Here is a 19550-nt window from a genome sequence, read left to right as displayed (position 1 = left end):
GTTACTGTATATTCTAAATTTATTTTTAGTCAATTCGCCCACCTAAAATAAAGATAAATGTATTGAGCTCGATACTAGCATATGTGTTGTTATATATCATGTTTCATTGTTAGAGACATAGATATGTTTAATCATAAATGATTAATGCTCATATGATGAGCCACTTTACAGCTCTCCCTCCTAATTTCCAAATTGTTATAATTTATTGAGTCGATAAGTCTGCGGTTATATATGTACATCATTAGTCCTTATGACTCAGGACAATATAGATGCTCTACATACTAGTGCTACAATTTGACTAGTTTGCCATCTTCACGATGGTCATCAGGTGGTGATGTTGTGCCTAGTTGGAGATTTACCACTCATCTATTTTTGTAGGAATCCTATATGATATGAAGAATTAGTAATGCATGGAATCTTGGTCCAGAGTAAGAAATATGCTTTAGCATAAAGTGATTCCCTAGTTGCCCATAAGAATCTGCTACGATTACTAAATATACATAACATTGTTATTGATTCATATGTAACCCTCGATAAAGCAAAGGTTGCAGATTCGATCGAGATATAGGAGTTGAAAGAACCATATTGTATGTTAACTCTAACATATTATTTTCTGTCAGCAATACCTTGGGAATCATATGGAGATGTTACTAGATACTCTTACTATGATTCTATGGGTGCAATCATAAATGAGTTTTGACGTTCTTGTGATCAAGGGGTTGATTCATATAATGAGGCTAACAAAGAAAAGCCTATATAAGGGACATAGTTTTCCTCAAATCATATGAGTAGTGAACCCACAACTATCTTTATCTCTGAACCATTAAGGGTCACAAAAATATTAAATTATCTATTTTCGTTTATATAGTCAACTTCAAGGGGTGGTTGAATTTGGTGATTAAATTTGATTGAGATCAAATATTTGGCTTATAAAGTGTTTATAAATGAATTTCATATCTGAAAATTGTAATAGTTAACAAGATAACTAAACATGTAATGAGAGTGAAATTATCTGAAATTTTGTGAAGGAGTTCCAAAATCGGCACCTTTTAAAATTGAGTAAGTGAATAGTTAACTTTTGGACAGTTGATGTTAACTCAATTGTTTTTCAAAAAATTTTATTTTACTTCATTAGAACGAGCTTTGTGCCCTTTCACATCGGTGATATCTGGTCATATATCGGGATTATAATGAAACCATGATCATTAATTTTTTTATAGATTAGGCTTGGAGTATCCTAATAAAACTCAATCATTAAAATTAGGTCTATCTGAGTCTGAATGGAATTGTTAGGCCTTGGTTCTTCGATCAATTTCCCCTTATCCTTCGGATCAGTTAGGGCGTGAGGAAGATCCACTCTTGAGCCTGTGGTGTCCACCACTTACTGATTAGCACACCTTTCGGCCGTGCCTGTGGAAGAATTGTTGGACAGAAAACTGTGGTGGCAGGCGCTGGAATCCTCGTCAGTTTCAGAGTTTCTCCAGTATGATATTGCAAAAACTGAATAGATAATGAACTAGAACACACGAATTTTATGGATGTTCAGAGTCTTCAAATGCTCATACGTCACCCATTTTATCTCAAGGATAGTTTCTTCACTAAAATACTTTGATAGTTTTTTCACTAAAAAACTTTGACGTATTACAAGATATTGTAATAATCAACTTCAGTTGAACTTATACATTGCCAAACTGAAATTCTTAGTTTTTCAAATTCCTTACAACAAATAATTGATTCGCTGTTAAGAAGTAGCATGAATGTTACGAATTAATACAATGAAAATAAGAGCGTGAGTGTGCGATTTGTATATTTATAAAATTCTCGAAGAAAGTATCGCAATTGATTGATGATCGACGATAGTGTGTTCAGTATGTCCACCAACATTCTTCAACTGAGTTGATCAGATATATATATTCTTCACCTTGAATGCATTTAATGACAAATATTTGTTGAATAGTCATTTAGTTCAAGTTGTTGACTTTCTCTGACAGTGGTATGAAATATCAGACTGTTTTGCTCTATTATATTTGTTCTGCTTTTGTACGAATTGTCAGTCTGTCGGCTAATAATACAACTGATTTTGTGGCTAACCGATCAGGAGTCAATTGATCGGCGAATCAATTCAGCTCGACATTTTCAGTTCAAACTGATGTCATTTCAGTTTGGAATACTTATGTTGATGAAGATTCTTCCAGTTCAATTAAACGAATTCTTCAGTTTTAATTATCAATTCATGAATTGAACTTTGTCATCGGTTTTAAATCATTTTTCAGTTATGATTTGTCCAATCAGTTTGATTCTTCAGTTCTCTTGCGAATTTAATTGTCAAACTCTGAAACTTATAATATTCTAACATCATAAATTCAAATCTTTGAATTTACTATCTCATAATTTTATATAAATTAAATTATTTGAATTTATTCTCTCAACGAAAACAAATGATCCAGTTAGCCGTGAGTTCACAACTCTTTGTGGTTCGAGACTTTTTCTTTTATTCGTGCTTACCCTAATTTATCTCATTCCATGCACCAATCGGTTATGATTAATGTACAGTATAGTCTCTTCATCTCATATATCCCAATCGAATCTGCAACCATTGGTTCATCAAGGGTTGTATACTAGATTCGATATCTATGTGATACATTCAACTAGAGAACCCTTGTCCCTAATGTATATCTTACACTCTGGTCAGAGATTTCATGCACTATTATTTCATCAGATCATATAGGATATTCACACCCATAGGTGAGCGATGAATTCTCGACTACAATGCACTGGCTCCTACACATTTCGCAATTGCTCCCAACCTCGCCATCTTGTGAACCTCGCGGAGTCGGTAAACGAGTAAAAGCACAATCCAAGTATGTAGAGACTCAGTGTTGTCCCGGGTCGTATGGACTAATAATGTACAATCATAACCACAGACTTTTTCTCTCGATGAATAATAACTACTTGGAAAATTCGAGGGAGAGTTGTTCGATACAATCATCATATGATTACATATCTACGTGATTGGACATCTCTATGCTCTTACCATGAAACACGGTACACATCACATATGCTAGTCTCAAGCTCAAGCGGCCTTCATCTTTGTTTTTTGGTGGCTGAATCGACTAGGAACGAATTCAGAATATACAATGTTTACAAATGAGTTTCAAGATTGAAGTACAATTCATTTGTATTAAAGTATAATCAAGGCTTTTATCTATGTCGATTGTATGGGTATCTAGATAAAGTAAAACGAAACAATGAAATGTAAATTATGTTAAAATAAAGATTGTTTATTGCAACTGAGTCGATAAATTCTTTAGCCAACTGTTGGCTTACATGATATCTACTCCAACAAATTTATATGATCACAGTGCGGAGGATAATAAAAGAGAAGAAGAATGAATTTGGAGTGTGAGAAGTGAGAGATTCAACACAGAGCAGCTGAGACAACGCTTCAGGAAAATGAAAACTGAAGCCAATTTAATTAGGCAATTTTTTTATAAAAAAAACGATGTAAGGATATGACAATAAATAATATTCATAGAATATACTATAGAGTACATTTCTTGTAAGACTACCTGAGATGGAACGACCCGTCAGTATCTACTATTTTCATGGGTCAGTTTGGGTCAATCAAGGCAGGGATGACTATCAAGCACTTATTTGAAGAAGTCAACGAACTAAAAGCATTTATTTTTTAAAAATGATTTTCTTAAAAACATATGGTTTGTTTACAAAAGTTGTTTTAAAAAAGCATTTGAAATTTTTGGTTTTACAAGCTAGAATTTCTGGTTTTTTAACTTACATTTCTACTTCTATTTAAAAATAAAAACAAAAACAACTTTTAATATTTCTCCAAATGTCAAAAAAAAAAACATTTTAAAAAACTGAACTTATTTAAGTATGTTTTTAAGCTGCAACTTAAATATCCAAAATTTACGAAATTTTGATAGATTTGACATGCATGGCTTCATATTAAATTGCAAACCACCTCCATTCATTTTGTAAGTATGAGTTCAACTCTCAGCAATTTTCACAAACATCACATTTGACAATTTTAATCAGTTACATTTTTAATCTTAACAATATAATAAAATACCATTTTGTCCCTTCATCAATTTTAATAATTGCCTGATAAATTAATTTTGAAATAAAATTTACACAAATTCGTAACACAGGCACTTAAACACTAATATACGTAAAGACCAAATAGTTACTTCACACACGATAAGTGGGTGGGGAGAAGTATTTTTCTTTTCATTTTTGAACATAAATTTTTACAAAGTCTATAACGGTAAATTATGTATAAATCACCAGAGTAAATCTCACGTAATTTATTCTTAGATTATTATTTTCTTTTTCAATTCAATATTACAAAAATCATTTTTAATTTAATCTCACTTTTAGCTTACACACCTACCTTGCTAATTATATACGAGGAAAATGATTCCTCAAAAAACAAAAAATTTCCTTTTCCTCACAATTTATTTATTTATTTATTTATTTATATTTTTTTGATAATCTGTAATGTACTTAACTAGAATAAAACAAACATAAGATTTACAGAGGCGACTGCATAAAAGTTTACAACGACATGTAATATTTTTCATGTCAAATGAAACACCACTATCACAGTTTATGGGGTCAACACTAACGTCATTTTCACACAAAAGTACTAATTAATTTCTTCGTATTAAAATGTTGATTAAACTTTACATGAAATCGTATTGCCACTTGATCAGCAGCTCGTATAGTAAATCTTCCTAGGAATTTCAGATCGTTGCCACCATCCGAGTTATTATACGGAAGCCAGCCCAGCTCCCAATCTTAGCTAGAGATACCCTCGGACACCCCGGTGGCAGAGCAGATGATATTGAAATGATCGAGTTGACTAATCAGATGAGGCGTAACAAGTATGAATACAGTTGAGATTATCAACAGAACATGAAGTACCATTACCGAAACATATAGTGCTTGCCGTCTTGCTCATAGAATGCGGCCTGCCTACTTGTAGATCCACTCGTTTGCGCGACCACCTGACTCATCCATGTCTATGAAAATGCTTACTGCCTGCAACGGGCATAAGGAAACAAGTATTTACTAGAACCAACTCAAATTAGCGGTGTCTGCCTACAAAACCTATCAATCTTAAAGGAATGGAACACTCCACGTATTTCAATAATCACGGTTCATATTTATAGTCAATAAACTACAAGGGGGAAAGCTTTTCATGAAATAAAGTTTACAGTTCTAAGAAAAAGAAAAGAGGTACGATGGCCACAAGCAAAACGCAAAAGAACAAATCTTCCAAACAATATTGTCTTAGCTTCCATTTTCCATCTTCCATAAACCATTAGACAGATATTTTTTGTTATTCCATCAAGTGAATCCCCACTAAAACTTTTCACCAATTATATTGATTTCTTCTACTTTCTTCCCTCGATATTCTCACTACCATGCTGACTTCATACTGTTATTTCTCATCCATACAGTCAGTCCTGCGCTTACCACCGTACCCAATCTTTATTTGAATGAATTACTAATTAAGACATGATTTAAAAATTGTTAATTAAATATTATTAAAGAATTGATTAAAGGAACAACACGTTGGAATCCACCGAATTTAAAATGGATCACCCAATCAACTTCAGATTATTTTCTCTTGAGAAATCTAGTTAGACAAATAAGATTATGACATGTGGCAAATAAGATTGAGTTCGGATCTTCTGAACTAGTCTGAATGCAGCCTATAAATAGAAGCTGATTTCATTTGTTTTCTGCAATGCATTCCTTTGGCTTCTTTCTCTCGAGTTCTAGCCTTATGTCTTAGGTTTTCTAGCCAGTTTCTAGGACAGTTCAGTGTCGAGAAGCTTTGGAGCTAGTGTTGACTCAAAGAGAGGTTGGTGACCCTGGACACACAGATCGAGGCGTCATCAGCGCAAGTACAATCCTAAAGCCTTAAAATAGTGATTTAAGGATCATTAGGAAGATCTTTGATGCATGTTTAGTGATTCTAGATCTCACATGTAGTGATTTATGTATGTTGGTATTGTCTAAGTTCGGACGAATAGACTTTTTCTCAGAATGTTTTAGTGAGAATCGTGATTATAACCGAGGATATCTAAGCGTAATATACACACTTATATGCTGCATATTTATCTGCATAACACTTTTTTTACTGCTTTGACATATTATGCATGATATATCACGTTGGACCTGATATCTTATGAGATATACATCATTTTTTTGGGCAGCTCGGCCATGTTCTGCATTGTGGATGATTAGATAACGAGAGATACAGTGTCTGATGAGACCCGCAGGGCTCTGATGACCCTGGACATTGTGTGTTTGCGTCTTCATGATGAGTATGGCAGTCAAAACATGTCTATGGCAGATCAGAGACTACAGAATCAGGCGTCTCTAGACTAAGCATTAGATTCTTGACTGGATCTTTGATATCCGAGCATATTGTATTTCGCATCCATCATATCGATTTGTATACCCGTAAATTCTCGTATTGGGCGATTGTCACTCACATCCTTGTTTCATCTGGACACCTCATTCCACGGGGCAGGTCTTAGGTTGGACAATTCGGACATCTAGGGTAGTGACTAGCGCAATTGGCTTTTCGATGGTGATCTAGTGGAGGTTTTATTTGGTTTCTCGTATTTCTTGTGCAAGATTATGATTTCAATGTGGTTGTATTAACGTTTAAAACTGAGATTATTGTTTTGTTTTCATTTGGATTGTAAGATGATTAAGTTATTTGGTTTTCACTATTTAATTGTTGTAATTAAGTTTATTTATACATGCGTATTACTCTGTTTAGTAGTGGCTCAGGTAAGGGAGCTAATTTAGTGGTATCGAAGCATGCAAAGATTTTTGAAATATCAGTATTTTTGTTTTGAGGATTTAGAGGTCCATTTTGGTTTCCTTTCAGAGAGAAAGAAGCACTCACATTCATATGGTTTGAAACCAGGAGATTTTTTATCGAGTTTCTGTCTGTGACGATCCGACTTCATGCGAAGGATTAGTGAATAGTTGTCGTCAAGCCGAGATCATTATTGCTTGGAGAAAGACTTTGCAAGCTAGCAAGAGTTCTAGTTCGTTGGGACCGTTTTCAAGAAGTCTGGTTCTTCTTCTTCCGGTTCTGGAAGAGTGCACAATTTTGGAAAAAGCAGTAATGTGGCCATTGCGAAGACAACCACCAGATAGACAAATGTCGAAAGGTAAAAGCCGACATGTGCTTGTTTCAATTGTGGTGGTTTTGGTCACAAGAAGAATGATTGCCCTAACTTGGAGGATCAGAGTTAAGTCAGAGGCTCAATGGTAAGGTCTTACAATAGAAAATAGTCTGAAGCCACTGTGCAGCAGAAATGTTTTCCTGCCCAAGGTTCTTGTCGTGGAGGGACATCGCAAGGATCTCAGCAACGCCCGTGAGTCCAGGGGAAAGTGTTTGCCTTAAACCAAGAGCAAGCTGAGGAGGAAAACAAGAAAGTCATTGCAGGTAATTTCTTTTTGTGGTATTCCTGCATATGTATTAATTGACATTGGGGCATCGAATTCATTCATAGCATCAAGGTTTGTTAAGAAGTATAAACTACCCTATGTGTCATTAAATGTTTTAATGTCGATGTCTACACCTATGGGACAAAAAGTATTAGCTAAGCGACTAGTCTGTGTATGCCAATTTGCTGATATTGGCTATGGGAGATTTCGATTGTATTATAAAAATCGACCTATTGAATAAGTATAGAGCGACCGTAGATTGTAATCAACGTCTCGTTCAGTTTCGTCCAGAAAAAGACGAGAATTGGTTTTCTACGGTGAGGGAGCTCAACCTCCTGTGCTAACAGTGTCTGCTGTAAAGGCACATGGGACTTTAGCGAAAGGAGGGGAAGACTATATTGTAGACGTATCGAAGGATGTAATCAACGTGAAGAACATTCCAGATTGTCGATGAATTTCCTGGTCTTTTTCTAGATGAAAGTCATGGACTTCCTCAGGAGAGGGAAGTGGAAGCTGAGATAGAATAGGTACAGGGAACCGCAACTATCTCCAGAGTGTCTTATAGATTGACACCATTGGAGATGAAAGAGTTGAAGCAACGGTTATAAGATCTTTTTGACAAAGGATACATTAAACCCAATGTGTCTTCTTGGAGAGCACCAGTGTTGTTCGTCAAGAAGAAAGATGAGTCTATGCGGCTTTGCATAGATTATCGGAAGTTGAACCGAGTAACAGTCAATAATAAATATATGTTATTGCAGATATATGACTAGTTATATCAACTACAAGGGACTTCAGTATACTCGAAGATTGATTTACGGTCTGGATATCATCATCTTCGAGTTCATCAACGTGATATCCCCGAGACTACATTTTGAGCAAGGTATGGGCATTACAAGTTTTTAGTGATGCCGTTTGGTTGCCGAAATGCTCCAGCAGTTTTTATGGATTTGATGAACCGAGTATCCAAGATAATCTTGACAAGTTCGTCATTGTCTTTATTGACGACATACTCATATACTGTCGAAGCTTTAAAGAGCATGCACAACATTTAAGGATTGTGTTGCAAACATTAAGGAATCACCAACTGTATTCTAAGTTGAGCAAGTGTAAGTATTGGCTCGACAAAGTTGTCTTCTTGGGACATGTAATATCCAAAGATGGGATATCATTGGATCCTTGCAAATCGAAGCAGTATTGAGTTGGGCACGACCGAAATCAGCTCAAGAGATAAGAAGTTTTCTAGGTTCGGCTGGTTATTACCGGAGATTCATCTCAGGATTTTATCAGATTGCCAAACCATTGACACAGCTGACGCCAATGTTTGATAATTGCACCAGTTTTAGCTTTGCCATCTGGTTTAGGAGGGTACATTGTGTACATTGATGCATCATTTCAAGGACTTCAGTGTGTTTTAATCCAAAATGGTCATGTAATTGCATATGCATCTAGACAGTTGAAGAAGCACGAAGAAAACTATCCAGTTCATAATCTGGAATGGGCAGAGATTGTGTTTGTTTTGAAGATTTGGTGACATTATCTCTACAAAGAGAAATTTGAGATTTTTACGGATCACGAGAGCTTGAAGTATATCTTCACTCAAGCAGAGTTAAATATACGCCAAAAAATATAGATGGATTTGTTAAAGGATTATGATTACAAAATCAAGTACCATCCAGAATCAAAAAATCTCACAGCAGACACTTTTAGTCGCTTTTAATCGCAAGGTGAGATTATATGAACTTTAGATAAGTCTCAACTCAAGTGAAATTCAAGATTATTGTTCTCTGGGATTTCACATCCATGGTAAGAAAGGAATTAAAAGCATTCGAGTAACGTGCGTTTTATCTTAACAGTAGAATCAGACAAGCTCAGTTTTCTGACCCGAAGGTGAAAAAGTTAGCAAGGTTGGCTAATGGAGAAAACATATATGGGTTCGTGTTTTAACAAGATGGAACCTTGTGTCTGTCCGGGAAAATCTTAGTTTTAGAGGATTCTGATTTGAGATATGAGATTTTATTTCAAGCCCATCGGAGTAAGTTGAGTATCCACCTCGAAAGCATAAAAATGTATAAAGATTTGAAGACCAGGTTTTGGTGGAAAGGTATGAAGAGAAGTGTTTACCAGTTTGTAACCAAGTGTTTGGTTTGTCAGAAAGTGAAAGCTGAAATCGATGATCAGGAGGATTACTTCATAATCTTCTTATCCCTGAATGGAAGTGGGAGCCTGTGATGGTGGATTTTGTCACCCGGTTGTCGTTGTCTTCCAAGAATTGTGATGTCATTTGGGTAGTTGTGGACCGTCCGCATGGTTATGAGATTTGGACTTAAGGTAAAGTTAGCCTCGAGATTCATCGGACCTTTCGAGATATTGGAACGTGTTGGAAATTTGGCGTATCGATTGGCTTTACCTCCGTATCTGTCCATCATTCATAGTGTCTTTCTTGTATCGTTGTTAAAATGGTATGTAACAAAAGAATCACACGTTCTTGACCCGACAGATATTCAACTTAAAGAAGACTTGACTTATGTCGAGCAACCGCTCTTGATTCTAAGTAGGAAAGAGAAAAAGCTCAGAAACAAGATCATCACACTTGTTCTAGTACAATGGCAACGCCGAGGTACCGCAGAGGCTACGTAGGAGTTAGAAAGTCATAAACGCTCAGAGTATCAGCATTTGTTTTGAGTTGTATCGTTGTAACCATGAGTTGTATTTGTACTTCAGTTATGATTTCAATAACGAAATCTTCGTAAGGAGAGGAGAATGTAATGACCCGAATCTTTATTTGAATGAACTACTAATTAAGACATGATTAAAGAGTTGTTCATTAAGTATTATTAATAAATTAATTAATTGAGGATCAGCATGTTGAGATCCAACAAATTTAAAATGGATCATCCAATCTACTTTAGATTACCTTATCCTGAAAAATCAAACCAGACGAATGAGATTATGACACGTGGCAGATAATATTGGGTTCGGATCTTCTAAACTAGTCGGATGCAGCCTATAAATAGAAGCTGATTCCATTTGTTTACTACACCACTTTCCCACGAGTTCTAACCTTATAACTTACGTTTCTTGCCAGTTTCTAGGACGGTTTAGTATCAGGAAGCTTCGGAGCTAATGTCGACTCAAGTAGGGGTCGGTTACCCAGACCACGCAGATCGAAACATCATAAGCGGGCCGACGACAAATGCAGGTATAATCCTAAAGCCTTAAACAGTTATTTAAGAATCATTAGGAGGAACTTTGAAGCATGTTTAGTGATTCTGGATCTGACATGATAGTTATTTTAGTATGTTGATATTATCTAGGTTCAGACGAGTAGACTTTCTGTCATATTGTTCTAGTGAGGTACGTGACGTATTGACTGAGATATCTAAGCGTAATATACACACTTATATGCTTCAGATTTATCTGTTACGTGATATTTGTTTTACTGTTTTGACATATTATGCATGACATATAATGTTGGGCCTGATATCCTTTGAGATATACCTCGTTTTTTTGGGCCGCTCAGCCCTGCTCTGTATTGTGGACAGTTATCGACAGTGTCCGAAGAGACCTGCAGGCTCTGATGACCCTGGACATTGTAGGTCCACGTCTTCATGATGAGTGTGGGAATCAAAACATGACTATGGCAGAGCAGGGACTACGCACTCAGGCGCCTCTAGACTAAGCATGAGATTTTTGACGTGATCCTTGATATCCGAGCATATTGTCTTTCACATACATCATATCAGTTTGTATACTCGTACAATCTCGTATTGGGCGATTGTTACTCACGTCCTTGTTTCATCTTTGACACCTCATTCCACGAGGCAGGTATTAGGTTAGATGGTTCAAACGGCCAAGGCAGTGGCTAGAGCTGTTGACTTTTCGGTGGTGATCCAATGTAGGTTTTATTTGGTTTCTTGTATTTCTTGTGCAGAATTATTATTTCGATATGGTTGTAATAACGTTTAAGGCTGAGATTATTGTTTTGTTTTCGTTTGAGTTCTAGGATAATTAGGTTATTTGATTTCCGTTTTTTAATTGTTGTTATTAAGTTTATTTATGCATGCTTATTATTCTGTTTAGTAGTAGATCCGGTAAGGTCACTACATCACCACTCTTTTTTGCCTATTAAAATTAAAATTTCTCTACCCTACACTACCCTACTTCTCTCCTCGTCCCACCGCTCCATGCTTTGGCCTCTAGTACAGGTCCATAACATCTTTCAGTGGGATACCTGAGATGGTTGTATTCGCAACCACATATTCCAGGAACCTTAATTTCTTGACCTTTCAACGCAATACAAATTTCAGAACTCCGCGAAAACCTTATTTTCTTCATATATTTTCTTCCATCCTTGCTTTTTCTTTTCAGAAAAGTATTTTACCTTAATGTTTCCTTTTGCTGTCATTAAAACTTAAACATAGATTTACGAAGCAAGATTTTAAGGCAGTAAACGGTAAATATGGTTTCTCTGGAGTCTCTTTCTGGACAGAAATTAAAGAATAAAACTACCTCCGTGCATACTTTGACATCCAATTTTTCAGTTTTTCTTTAATCAACGCACAAGTGCGGTGAGCATCAAAGGATTAGCAGAACCCAAACTACAGACATTTTTCTATTATCACATGAAGGATAGAGAAACATATGCACTCAAATTCATTTGTATGAAACAAAAATGTAGAAGGTAATCATTCCAGTTAACTTTTTGGAAACAATGCACAGCCAGCACAGCCTCTGTACTAATATAAATAATTGACTACATTTAACTTCCTGACATTAAAATATATCAATTTGAAACTGACTTGATTGGAAACTAATATACTTATATGGTGAAGAGACCTGTGAACCATTAATGAGGATGTAAGAATTCAAAACCAAAGTCATAGATTTACCTTTCCTATACGAGGCCGTTCTTTCAACTTTTCGAGGCTGTTTCGGATGTGTGAGACAGCTCCCCAACATTTCAAACTATTGGCCACATTATCTAGCCTCAATATATATTCTTCTTCAGTAAGTGGAAAGGATCTCTATCAACGTTCCGAAAAAATTGGCGAAGATGAGTAAAATGAAGAAAATAAGTAAGATAATGCACGAACTGCTACTAGCAGATTTTTATTAATTGTAAAGGGGTCAGAGAAGAGCACTATCAGCCATGAAATTGATTTATGTTGACAAGAAATGACTATGTCTGCAGCCGCACAAGGTACATACGATTCAATAGCAAGAGCACATCATTTGGTCAAAGAGAAGAAAATAATCCAACATGGATGGCCCTGAGTTTGGCTTACATTAAAGTATAACCAAATTTGAATGCCTATAACTCAACTTGGGATACAATTTGGACAATGGCAATCCAATTACAAAATCTAAAACCTAAACCTAATTTGATAACATGAAAAAAAAGAAAGTGACTTGTCTGGGACACTAGCTGCTTTAATCACTTCCCACAGGTAGCAAAAGTCACTCTAATCTAATCGCAGCTCATTGCTGGTGTCAACAGTACCAGAAATTCAAGCTAATAGGCAACACGGCATGCATACCATGGGACATACTAGGTAAAGAATACAGGCTCAAATGAAAAGAGCTAGATAAAATAAGACCAAGTTACAGGAATACAAATATTATGATCACGTGCAAGATATCTTTTTAGTAGTAGCAGAAAAGAAGCAGATAAAGCTTAACGTGTTGTGCCGTAGTTCGATTTGAACATAAATCAAGTACTACATGGACGTCTTTTCAATTTTGCTAGATCCTTGTTAATTTGCCAACTAGAAAGCAACTCACAAGCCTTTACATTTTAAAAGCCCCGCATAGAGCTAAATATGATGCTTTGAGATCAATAATTTTCCTCTCATGCTAAAAAAATAAGGCTTCGTATGCCTGGCTCTCAACTTAGCTCCAAAATTTTAAAATTTCAACATTTAAAAATCAACTAAGAATATTCTTTCAAAATTTACAATCAAATCCTTATCTTGCATTTTAAATAAATAAGTCACAATTAATAAACACATCTTTTTTGCTTTTTTTCAAAGAAACATTATATATTTTCCCTTGTTCCATTCAGTCATCACACAATACCTTTTTTATACATATCACATCAACTTTCAATTTAAAAAACAAACATTATTTAAAAAAAAAACGCAGTTCTTTTCTCAAACTACATCAACTTCGCGTTCCAATAACTTATATAAATTTCTAACTTAAGCAGGTATAGGGAGACCTTACGACATTTTTTATACTTGTGAAGGCAAGAAATTGTAATTTCTTGTGTTATATAAAATTTAAACAAAGACTTACATAAATAACTTACACTTGTAAAGAATGTAACTGGATGAACTTTAGATAACAAAAATGACACGAGCTAGATTGAATTGTATCAGCCTTTTTCTTCTTCTTTTTTCTTCAGCTCCACTGCCTCTATTAATAGTGAATTTGGCCTTCAAAATGTCGATTCTCAACCCCCCAAATTTCTCCAATTGCAAACTACTTTTCATCATTTAACATATAACATCTTTATTCAATGTCCAAGACTTTTAGCGTAAAGTCCATGTTCTAACATAAAAAAATTTGAAAATTTGTACATGATGCATGACACGCCAATTCCAGTTCCTTGGGCGCAAAACTAGCTGGGCTCAACATCTAGGACGCCAGATCCTTAAAAAAAACACCTTTGAAAATTGTTGAATGTGTAGGTTGAGTGTTGATATAACTCCTTGAATGATCAAGGCAATGCCTAGAGTGTTGGCCTTGTATCCAAGCACTCCATGCACGTCACTCGGCAGCTTTTGAGGCTGCGGCTCAGATGTTCTCAGCCATGCTTGTATGTTGGATTGTAATGACCCGAATCTTTATTTTGAATGAAATAATAATTAAGAGATGATTAAAGGGTTGTTAATCAAGCATTCTTAAGGAATTCATAATTAATGGACAACCCAATCTATTTCAGATTATATTATCCCGAGAAATCCAACTAGACTAATGAAATTGTAACACGTGGCAGATAAGATTGATTTCGAATCTTCTGAACTAGTCGGATCCAGCCTATAAATGAAAGCTGATTTCATTTGTTTCCTAAACAGCTTCTTTCAGCAACTCTTTCTTGAGTTCTAACCATATAACTTAGGTTTTCTATCCAGTTTCTAGGGCAGTTTAGTGTCGGGAAGTTTCGGAGCTTGTCTCGACTCGAGAAGGGGTCGGTGAACCGGGACGCAGATCGAGACATTATCATTGGGCTGACGACAGACGCAGGTATAATCCTAAAGCCTTAAATAGTGATTTAAGTATCATTAGGAAGAACTTTTAAGCATGTATGGTAATTCAGAATCTGGCTTGATAGTGATTTCGTTATGTTGGTGTTGTCCAGGTTCAGACAAATAAGCTTTTTGTCAGATTGTTTTAGTGAGGTCTTGATGTACTGACTGAGATATCCAAGCGTAGTATACACACTTATATGCTGCATATTTATCTATTGCATGATACATGTTTTACTGCTTTGGTATATTATGCATGACATATCATGTTGGGCCTGATATCTTTTGAGATATACCTCGTTTGCTGGGGCCGATCAGCCCTGTTCTGTATTATGGACGGTTGGACATCAAGAACTATAGTGTCTGAAAGGACCCGCGGGCTCTGAAAACCCTGGACATTGTAGGTACACGTCTTGATGATGAGTATGGGAGCCAAAACATGCCTAGGCCAGATCAGAGATTACACACTCGGGCGCTTCTAGAGTGATCATTAGATTCTTGACTTGATCCTTGATATCTGATCATATTGCATTTCACATGCATCATATCAATTTGTATGCTCGTACATTCTCGTATTGGGCGATTGTCACTCACGTCCTTATTTTCATCTTAAGCACCTCATTCCACAAGGCAGGTCTTTGGTTGGACGATTCGGACGGCTAGGGTAGTGGCTAGAACAGTTGGGTTTTCGGTGGTGATCCAGTAGGGGTTTTATTTAGTTATCGTATTCTCGTGTAGGATAATGCTTTCGATATGGTTGTATTAACGTTTAAGAGTGAGATTATTGTTTTGTTTTCGTTTAGGGTTGTAAGATGATTAAGTTATTTGGTTTCCGCTGTTTAATTGTTGTTATCAATTTTAATTTTGTATGCTTATTAGTCTGTTTAGTAGTGGCTCGGGTAAGGCGCTACATGGATAGAGACCCGGGGGGGTACATAAAGTTTTTCGAAATATTTTTGGTTCGAAAAGTTCTATCAAACTTCGATTGCTCGATTTGCACGTTGCACGATTGATACAAACCTAATACATAAAAATTAAAATATAAGTTTCGTTATCATCAAAAGACTAATCAATTCCAAAGATTAAAAATATGTTTGAAATAATTAAATTCCACACTAGTTAAGTTTGAGATAATGTCGTTAGGCGTAAGATGGTGAGAGGTTTAATTCCCGGTGGCCCAATTCAGAATGCTCTGAGTCTTGCTATAAATTGCGATATAATGGAGTAATGACAAGCTAGCACAATAAGCATTTGAAAGCACTAGTTCACCTGCTCCATATACTTCCACATTACATTTAAAGCAAGGAGATTCCTGCCCATGAACTCCTGTATCATTCAAACAGGAAAAAAATTGTTCAATATAAAGTTGAAGCTAAAGATAATAGTGTGCATAATTAAAAGCCAAATGTTATGTAAAAAACACAAACCCAAGAGCAATATAAAGAGAAAAGATAACTCATAAGGCTTAGGTATATCATTTAGATGAAGAACCATTAAAAATATCAACTATACAATTGGTAAGTATGTTTAGTCAAGTCATGTGGAAAATGCTAAATAGTCATCAAATAGTCAAGAGACCACAAATAAGAGTACGTGTAAAGGCAAATAAAAAAGGGAAAAGGAAGAAAGAAAGAAACTAGGGACCTTCTTGATTAATTGAACATCATATGATCTCCCGTATTTATTCCTTATAAGAGTTGCCAGATCTATCCCGCTAAAACTGGAGTCATCCGTTCCAACAATTCTTTCAAGATTTTCTCTTATCATGGAGCTATTTACCTGGAAAATCTGAAATGATATCACTGAGCAGATACTTCACTTCCCATTCCAACACTGGAAAAATATGAGAGCTTTGTGCAAGGCCAATAGGAAAAATTGATAAAGAAAAAGTGAATGTACTTAAATAAGGAGGCTGTAGACTTCAAGATCTCTAAAGTCAACGAAAAGCATACCTACATCAGTAACTACCATGATACACTTGAGCTAAACACACCTTTCTCAGTTTACGACTGCGTCACGAGTACTATTACAGGAGCTGAATATCAAAGGTGGCACAGAACAGGGGTATGATGGATGCTTACCTGTACACATACTACACAATGCTAAAAATTACACACCTAAATCCATTCGTGTTTCTCGTAAGGTGCATTTTTGCTGTTGGGAGGGCAGTATTCTGAAACTCAAAGTCAACCTTTAAGTTACGCAGGAAACTATTCTTACTCATGTGATGACATCAAATGATTATCGTTCTGGTTTAAATATAACATTGGCACCATTTGCATACTGTGCTCCACAGTCACAACCTAAAAAATCTACAAGAAGAACCCTGTTACTAACCCCAGAAAAGCTCTCAAGAAAATAGATATACTTAACTTTGTTTGCACTATAGCGTTAAGCTCGCTATTCGCCTCCTACCCAGAGGTTTACTGTATGTATACAAAAAGGAGAATAACAAAGAAATTCGATTTTAAAAAATGGAGAACCGGACTTACCGGTATGTCATCATTTTCTTCTTCGTCACTGTCCCGAGATTCATCGTCATCTTCACTCGTATTTTCTAACTTACCAGCAGAAAGAGCCGGAGAATCACGAACTCGACGCCGATTAGCAAGCAGGCTGGAGGCCCTGAGTAGCTGAGAGTCGGGATTCGAATACCCAACAAAACATTGAATCCTGTTGCTACAATCAGTACAAGCTCCCTTATGCCCCCAGATTCCCAGCAACCAAGACCCCGGATTTCTCAACGCAATACTCGTCATATCCTGAAATTTAATCACCAACAAGCAAGCACACTCTCATCGTATCAAATCAAAATTGGCGTAATCTGAGCCATAAAACACACAAACCTCACCCGTGCAGAGAATTCGACAACTCCCCGACTTCCACTGTGAAGATAGAGGAATGAGCATCGAAGGAAACGTAGCGTTGGAGAGAATCAATTCAATGGAGAAGGAAGGACCTCAAATTATCGGTTAAATTGTACACGTGTATTTTTCAATTTATTTATTTATTTATTGAGTAGGTAATAATAATAATATTTTTCAATTAATTTATTTATTAATTTATCGAGTAGGTAATAATAATAATAATAAAATAATAATATTATTATGTTGCATATTTGTAAAATATTTTTTATAATTTTATTTGTTTATATTTAAACGAAAATCAAAACGATATTAAATGGTACACATCATCCATATTATGAAGCTCGAACGATATTTAAACGAAAATCAAAATGATATTAAAAAAATAAATATTTTTTTATAATTTTATTTGTTTACTATGGAGCTCGAACCAAGGATCAGACGTCCTGATTAGCTCCTCGGGATGACTGAGACCAAGCTGGTTCCGGACTGCGCCGTCATCACCAGTTGTAAGGCAGGAGCTGACCCCCTCAGTCTCAAGACACTCACCTAACCCCAAGACGATCTACGTGAGGGGATCATACTAATCCACCTCTCGGAAAATCTCCTCGGAGGTCGACAGGGAAAGAAGAAGGGGGGGGGAGGTCATGGTAACAATACCTAATGGAGATCGGGAGAGCGGGAGTGGGGAGTTGGAAAAGAAAAGGTGGGATTCTTTTCGAAGGTCGGAGCCGAGGTGAAACGATGGAAAAAGTAAAAAAATGAATGAAAGGGGTGGCTGGTATTTATAGAGGGACCAGGAGGAGATCGGACCGTTGATTTCAAATGGGTTGAACGGCTAAGATCATCTCGAGATGCGTGAAACTAGCTGTTTGACTGACAGGTGACAGCGACGTTTCGTATTCAGGGCAAGAACCAACATTGCTAGGGACTTCACGCCTCAGCTCAGCTCTCCTAGAACTTTGTCTAAGCTCGGGAAAGCTAAGAACTCGTAGCTCAGCTTGGCCAGTAGTATCACCTTTCAGTTCAAGACAGCTAGAAGCCTCCAAGCTCGGGAAAACCATGGGCCACCAAGAGTTCGGACAACAACGAGCTTCTGGTCTATGACGTCAGCTCGACTTGAGGGGGGGACTCGTGATACCCTCGGATCGAGGATGGGCCCGGCCTACTCTCGGTAGCCCAGATAGTTAGCAGCCCAGCGTTCCGAAACTCTTAGCAGGACATCTACGAGGAGGTCATCCAGACATGGAGGCATCCTGGAGGTCATCCAGGCTGACCTCCCATAACACCCTTAATCACAGCAGAAAAGACAGGGCCGATCTCCAATGCCGACTTCCCATCCCGACCTCCCACGAGTTTCCGAGCCGACCTCCCACATGATGTCATCGCACCGATTGGACATGTTCTGGCCGAACTCCCGAGCGGAGCTCCCACATGGTCGGAATATGGACAGGTTCTTACCTAGGAAAGATTAGATGCAGACCTTAACGGGTAGCCCACGGAATTAAGGCCCAAGAGAGTCAAGCCCAATAAAATTTAACCAAATCTGGCACAAAATCTAACCAAATCTGGCACGAGATATGCCCAAATCTTTTAAGATTCTGAGGATCTAAACCTACCAAATCAAAACTCTATCGTTCTCCTATAAATACCAGTTTTCGTTCATTGTTTATTCATTTATATATTCACATTCTCTCAGCACACACATTACTCTCTCAGTTTTCTGTTCTCTGACTTGAGCGTCGGAGGTGTTACGCCGGAACAACCTTCCGCCCCCTTCTAACACTCCTGTTTGTGCTTCCAGATTTTGAAGGACCGATCCGAGCTCCCCAAGTGAAGATCCAACCTCCCAGCTATCTTTCGAAGGTCTGATCCGAGCTCCCTAAGCGAAGATCCGACCTCCCAGCTACCATCCCGGATTTCAACAACATGAAGA

General features: G+C 36.8%; 1 protein-coding gene across 8 annotated transcripts; it reads right to left on the bottom strand.

The window, feature by feature from the left end:
• Positions 1–4529: 4529 nt before the first annotated feature.
• Positions 4530–17740, bottom strand: LOC142555065 (uncharacterized). Of its 8 annotated transcripts, XR_012822316.1 has the most exons (7): positions 17597–17740; positions 17243–17512; positions 16395–16538; positions 16020–16076; positions 12393–12527; positions 4945–5061; positions 4530–4822 (listed from the first exon to the last, which is right to left on the bottom strand). XR_012822316.1 is itself a non-coding variant. In XM_075665714.1 (6 exons), exons 1-6 carry the CDS (start codon positions 17657–17659, stop codon positions 4996–4998), a joined length of 735 nt encoding a protein of 244 aa, XP_075521829.1. In that variant the 5' UTR covers positions 17660–17740; the 3' UTR covers positions 4530–4995. The 8 variants fall into 8 exon arrangements, 6 of the variants coding, with proteins under 6 accessions (XP_075521829.1, XP_075521830.1, XP_075521833.1 ...); XR_012822317.1 differs by lacking the exon at positions 12393–12527; XM_075665714.1 differs by having other exon boundaries at positions 4530–5061.
• Positions 17741–19550: the final 1810 nt, after the last annotated feature.

Source organism: Primulina tabacum, chromosome 9 (assembly GCF_025594145.1).
Source record: "Primulina tabacum isolate GXHZ01 chromosome 9, ASM2559414v2, whole genome shotgun sequence".
NCBI classification, from domain to species: domain Eukaryota; kingdom Viridiplantae; phylum Streptophyta; class Magnoliopsida; order Lamiales; family Gesneriaceae; genus Primulina; species Primulina tabacum.
The sequence above is the reverse complement of the archived record's forward strand: the minus strand, read 5'-3'. Positions and strand labels throughout refer to the sequence as shown.